This window comes from Octopus bimaculoides, chromosome 24 (genome assembly GCF_001194135.2).
Source record: "Octopus bimaculoides isolate UCB-OBI-ISO-001 chromosome 24, ASM119413v2, whole genome shotgun sequence".
Taxonomy (NCBI): Eukaryota; Metazoa; Mollusca; class Cephalopoda; order Octopoda; family Octopodidae; genus Octopus; species Octopus bimaculoides.
This window is the reverse complement of record NC_069004.1, coordinates 23,107,430-23,114,318: the sequence shown is the minus strand read 5'-3', so window position 1 is coordinate 23,114,318 and position 6,889 is coordinate 23,107,430. Positions and strand designations below refer to the sequence as shown.

The 6,889-nt window shown below is 38.6% G+C and overlaps 1 protein-coding gene across 1 annotated transcript in view; it reads left to right on the top strand.

The window, feature by feature from the left end:
* The window catches only part of LOC106872916 (protein PF3D7_1417600), a 56,056-nt gene that overhangs the window by 28,802 nt on the left and 20,365 nt on the right, over positions 1 to 6,889 (top strand). Inside the window, exons 6-7 of the mRNA XM_052976282.1 lie at positions 584 to 671; positions 2,739 to 2,821. Of these exons, the coding sequence (XP_052832242.1) occupies positions 584 to 671; positions 2,739 to 2,821 (171 nt within the window). The remainder of the gene's footprint in view (positions 1 to 583; positions 672 to 2,738; positions 2,822 to 6,889) is intronic.

Below are 6,889 nucleotides of genomic sequence, written 5' to 3'. Positions count from 1 at the left end.
TTCAATTTCTTGTATGGTGCTTTATCTTTGCAATCTTTCATCCTACACAAGCCTGACCTTCTTACTTCTAATAATAGTAGTTCTGTGGCATTTTTTACATACCATGCTATGTTGTTTTCTTCTGCTCTAATGCTGTGTTCGCATCCAATAAGCCCTCTTCCTCCTCTTTTTCTTGGTGCATAGAGTCTGTCTGTGTCACTTTTTGGGTGGAGTGACCCACATCTAGTTAGCAACTTCCTTGTCTTTCTGTCTAAGCTTTTATTATTATTATTATTATTATTATTATTATTATTATTATTATTATTACTACTACTAAGGTGGCAAACTGGCTGAATCATTTGCATGCAGGGCAAAATGCTTAACGGTATTTCACCCATCACTACATTTTGAGTTCAAATTTCTCTGAGGTTGACTTTGCCTTTCATCCCTTTGGGGTCGGTAAATTAAGTACCAGTGAAACAGTGGATTGATGTAATTGACTAGTCCCCTCCCACAAAATTTCAGGCCTTGTGCTTTAGTAGAAAGGGTTATTGTTGTTATTATTATTATTATTATTATTGTTTTATTTATTTATTTTTTTAAGACAAAAGAAACACTAGAAGAAATGTTGGAAAACATAAACAAGTTTTTGAGTAAAAATGAAACTTTGAATCAGTCAAATCTGGAACAATGTAAGTAATTCCATTTTCTTTCTCCATTGGTTCCAAACACATTCACGATATTGTTATCTCCTCTGCTTTATACTACAATCCAGCTATTGTTATCTAAATAGCTCTGTTCCCAAACTGATAACAATAAGTGACTTTCATTGTATGTTGTTGTTGTTATTCTTCTTCTTCCTCCTCCACCTCTTTCTTTCTTCCCTTTCCTTCCCCTCCTTTTTCTTCTTCCTATTTTCATCATCATCATCGTCATTATTGTTATTATTAATGACCTCAGGTTGCTAGGGATGTGAGAGCCACCAGTTAGTCCTGTGTGTTGAACATGCACACACTAGCCTCCATTTTTGACAACTTTGGGATCTACACATCTTTGGCTCAACTTAGAATGGGAAGTGGGGTGGCAGTGCTGTCTAGGAAAGGCCTGGATCTCAAGATATGGATGATCTTCCTGGACCCAGAGGGTAAGTTGGTGAGAATGTAATAATGAAGGTGGTACTTTTAGATCAGTTGTTGCATATGCCCCCAACTGTAGATAGAAGCAGCATAAGTTATCCACAATTCAAAGACTTCAGCTATACAGATCACAAATTTTTTGTCTTTATGATTGACCTGGATAGGATCCATAGGCAGGGGCCCAGATACTTGAAGCTGAACCCATTTGCAAGTGTGTCAATCATTCAGAGAGAAGGTTAGCAAGTTACTCCATAGGAATTGTTGGGTACAGTTGTCAACAACAGATGGTAGATAGCCCTAAAAAGAGCCATTAAAGTAGAAGTGGTAGAGTTTAGTATAGAAATAACATTGGGGGAATTTAGGATAGCAGGGAGATCTAGTTAGGAAGCTAGAAGAGGCACTCACTGGCAGTGAGATTAGCTTTTGATCAATTTTTCAATACTAAGCATGATGGTTGTGTTGTAAGAACTAGAGAATGTGCATTAAGACATGAGGGAATAAAAGTCGTACCTGGGTGGTAGAGGCAGTACATGGCAACAAAGCCACAATTTGGTCTTTGACAGGCCACGGTGGGTGCATGCTACTTAAGCAGATGTGTGTGGAATTTCAGCAGCACTTTGCTGAACTGTACAGAGCATGTGGTGAGTTGAAGACGGGGGTGGATTTCACTTCCTACTTTGTTGGTATGCTGCACCTTTTGGCCAGGAATGTGGAGTTCTGTGAAATGGTGATAACAGCCAAAGACATATGGGATGCAATGACTGGCTGCACAAGGCAGAAGGCTCTAGGGCTGGACGGTCTGCCCTTTGAGCTCTATTTTCATATGCTGGACATGTTTGGTGATCTCTTTCAGATAGATTTTACAAAATGTTATAGTTTAACAATCCAGAAGATGTCACCTCTCACTTGCCCACTATTACAGAGTTCCTCATGGGAAGTTTGGTATGAACAGTTATGAAGAATTGTTTTTTAGCTTTAGGTCCTCCTCCACTGCTCAGCATATTGGGTGGCAAATACCAATCTTTGTTCTGGCTTAGGCACTCAGAGTCAAGCTTTCTGAGGCCCTCCCTTCCTTTCAGCTTTCTTTAGAGCCTGTCATAAGTGGCATTTTGTCCCCTGCCTTCCTCCTCATGTGAAATATTCTCATCAATTTCTCTTGCTGACTTTTACAGAATTGGGTTACTGGCCTAATGCTAAACCCCACTGATTCTTCCTCTGGGCTTGGGTCTGGTATTAGCACAGTTATGAAGAATACAGGATAGAAATTAATTAGAAGGAATGTGGGTACCCTGATCAACATATGTTTAGGTTTAATTTTTATATGAATACCCTGTTTTTATTTTTGTGCATTTTATCATATTTTTAAATATTTTTATGTAATTATATATTTTCATCTCTTCTCTCATCTTTGTATAACATCTCTATCATACCACATACATCTTTATAAAACCCCTGTTTAATGTTTCTATGTAGTTTTCTGTATCTCTTTGAATATTTGTGGCTAAAAAAAGGTAAGATTATTGTTATTAGTAGTGGTGCTGCTGCTGCTACCTCAACTGCCCAATAACTAATGAGAGCCAGTAATAAAACCTCTTTACAGCATGTTTTTCCTTTAATAAATAGTTAACCAAGAACTCAAAGAGTTTCAGCAGACAATGTTACAGACTGTGGAACAAAACAAGGAGAAAAGTGAGGACCTCCTTAAAGTGAGTTTTTATTTTCTGGTACCTAACAAATTTTATACTTCATGAACCATTTATCTTTTACTTGTTTCAACCATTATACTGCGGCCATGCTGGGGCACCACTTTGAAGGGTTTTAGTCAAACAAATCAACTCCAAGACTTATTTTTCGTTAAGCCTGGTACTTATTCTATTGGTTTCTCTTGCAGTCTAATGGCAGAAACAAGTAAAAGATAAATATGAGGTGGTATCAAAAATTTCCTGGACTGGTTCTGTAGCATGCCAACAGATGGCAGCACATTGTTATGTGCACAGTGAAAGCTAGCAGTGACCTTTATCACTGTGTTTACTTTGCAAGTTGTGAAATTTGTGTTTTTGTGTATGCTGTAGTCTGCTATTTTTGCCATGGACAAGAAGTTGGAATGCAAAGCCAATGTGAAATTTTGTGTTAAACTCGGGAGGTCTGCAACAGAGATATTGGGCAGGCTGTGGCAAGCTTATGATGATGAGGCATTGGGTCATACATAATGCTTTGAGTCACATGGGTGCTTCAAAAGCAGAAGAACGTCTCTGGAAGATGATGAGTGATCTGGAAGACCTGCTACGAGTGTCACCCCCAGAAATGGAGAGAAAATTCATCAGTTTGTGCATGAGGATTGTTGGAGGACAATCAACGATGTTTTGAAGTGTTTCAGGGAGGACATTCGATGAAAGCAACTGAATCTGGGGAGCGCAAAGAACTGGATTCTTCATGACAACAATGCACTCTGTCACTAAGCTCTCCTCACTCATGAGTTTCTTGTAAAAAAACAACATGGTATTGCATCTGCAGCCATCCTATTCACCAGATTTAGCACCTGCTGACTTTTATCTCTTCCCCAAGATGAAAATGCAGCTCAAAGGTCGCTGTTTTAACACCACTGTCAAGGTCAAGAGTGAATCGCAAAAAGTCCTTGACTTGTTTACAGAAAATGACTTCCAGGCTGGATTCAAAATGTGGCAGGAATTCTGGGACCAGTGTTTGACATGCAAGATGACTATTTTAAAGGAGTTGATGCCAAAACTTATGTGAATAAGTTTTTTATTGAACATAACTAGTCTGGGATCTTTGGATACCGCCTCGTAATGGCTAGTTTACCTGAATGAATGTGTGAGAGCGTACACAATTTCATCAAGTTTTGCAAAGTCAGTTAGATAAGGTGTACAGAAAACGTTTGAATATATTTTTTGTGTTTGTGATAATTTATTAATATGTTTATACATACATACATACATACATGCATGCATGCATGCATCCACACACACACACACACATACATACGTATGTTCATACATCTACAGGTGTGGCTGTGTAGTTTAAGATTTTGTTTCCCAACCATGTGGTTTGGGTTTCAGTCCTACTGCATTGTACCTTAGGCAAGTGTATTTTGCAATAGCTCCTGGCGACCTAAGCCTTGTGAGTGGATTGGTAGACAGAAACTGAAAGAAGTCCATCACTACCCCCTAAGCATTTGAGAAGATCAATTCCCCATTTATGGCTCCTGTGTATATTCTTCATACAAGCACTACCTTTACATTATCCTTCCCATGATTCCATTGCACTGGTTATTACCTGCATATTGAGCTGGGCCATTTACCTGAAGGGATAGGGGCCTGTATGTTTCCTTGCCTACTAGAATCTTGTTCTTTTCAAATTAACTTTAAGATACTTCAATTTTAGATATTGCTTCTACACTTGGAATTTCTTTTCTAATTCTGTTACAGATTCTGCTATGAGAGCAAGATCATCAGCAAATAGTAGTTTCCAGGGGCAGCAGGTCTAAAATTCCTCCTTTATAGCCTGAGGGACAGTAATAAATAGGAGGGGACAAAGAGCTAAACCCTGGTGAATGCCTACCTATATACTAAATTCGTCCCTGTTCTCATGGCTAACTCTCATCATATTGACAGCACCCCTGCACATGATGTGTACAGCTTTTACAAGCCATTCATCTATTCTTAGCTTCTTCAGAGACCACCATATCACAGATCAGTCGAATGCTTTCTCCAGGTCAATGATTGCTGGCTACAGTGGTTTATTCTTCACTAAATACTTCTGCAGTTGTCTCACCAAATGGCATAAATAATACTTCTAATCACAAAACCAAACTGCATCTCATCAAATCTAACTCTGTTTCTAATTAATTGGGCTATAACTCTTTCTGTAACTTTCATGACCTGGCCCACCAGTTTGACACCTCTGTAATTACTTCTATCTAAGGCATCTCCTTTACCCTTGTAACAACTGGGTGTAATACTGTGATACAAGTCATTGAGGATGACACCTTCCTAGATAACCTGACTAATTATACAGGTCCCCACCCACCAGATTCCCTGACATGTCATTGGTCAGTCTGGGGCTAGAAGACATTTATTCAAGGTTCTATGCAAATGGGATGGAACCCAAAACAACCTGGTTGCAAACATTTTAACCATTCCACCATGCCTGCACTGGTATGTGTGTGTGTGTGTGTGATGAATGTTTCTCTGTGTATTTGAATGCTAATACTGTAGATGTGTCAAACCAAATGTGTTGATTATACACACATTATGTATAATCATATATTATATGACTCGGTTATAATTGTGTACATAATCATCATTCTGTGACTACTTTCAATGCTTCTTTGGGTTGGATGGGTCAGTTCTTGTTTGGGTTACTGACCTCCTAGGCACATTCATATCTATTTTCATTTGCCATAGTTTCTACAGCTAGATGCCCTTCCAAATGCCAACCACTTTATAAAGTGTATTGAGTGCATTTTCTTTTTCATGGTACCAGCTCAAAAGGTTTAATCATGTCCTCAACAAGACAAGAGTAAAGGGTCCTCCTGAACCTTATGATGTCCTCACACATTCACCAAATTCTTTGGAGTACTGGATGCATGTTTTTTATGGGACAGGCACTGGAGGGGCTGTCATGTTCCTGCCAAGAAAAAACTAAAGGTCTTGTCAACTCTATGATGTCTCTTTTCATCCACTGCTTCAAAAATGCAAATGATTACTTTATCATGACACCAGTACTTGTGCAGTCTGTTTTCTCCATTCCTTCAGGGGTACTATGACAATCAGTGGATAGAAGAGATGGCATATGCAGAGAATGGCCTAGGGTAAACAGGTGAGAAGGAAGGTTAGACATATAATCTGTTGTGTAGGTGTATGCATGACTGTCTAGCATTGGCACAGGTATAGCTGTGAGGTTAAGAAGTTTGCTTCCCAACCACATGGTTTCAGTTTCATTCTCACTGTGTGTTGTACATTGGGCAAGTGTTTTCTACTATTGTCCCAACCTGACCAAAGACCAAAGCTTTGAGTGGATTTCATAGACAGAAACAGAAAACAAGCCTGCTATAGCAGTTCAGCAAAAGAGGCCGATAGAATAAGTACTTGGATTACAAAGAATGAGTCCTGGGGTTGATTTGGTCGACTAAAGGTGGTGCTCCATCATGGCCACAGTCAAAATGACTGAAATAAGTAAAAGAATAAAAGAATATATATGTGACGGTTATTCTTAAGGTGTTGGTTGCCAGTGTGCAAGATGGAAGAAGAACAGTGATCGAAGTTGTAAAGAAATATTTATTTACTGTTACTTTGTATAATGCCATGTCTCAACCGAGCAAGTGTGGATATCATATAAGAACAACAGAGTTATCTTTTTTTGTATGTTGCTGCTGTTTATGTTTGGTTAAACTGCTAGCTGCCTAACTAGGAATTAGAGGAAGATAGAGTGAATGTTAAGGGTAGGAAGTCGATAAAATGATACCTTCATTGTGCCTGACATTTAAACCAGGGGTTTTCAAACTTTTTGACTTGCGGACCCCTTTATATTTCAGGCTTTACCTTAGCGACCCCCTTATAAACGCTTATGAAATTTATACATAAATATTTGCTTAAAATAACATATATTTTTACATTTATTTATTTAACAGTATTTAACAAATAGGTTTATTGTCAATTAAAAGATTTCGATTAAAAAACATATAAAATCAAATTGCCCATAAAAAGTATTTGCTGTCCACAGACCCCCTGTCTTGTCCTTGCGGACCCCCTGTG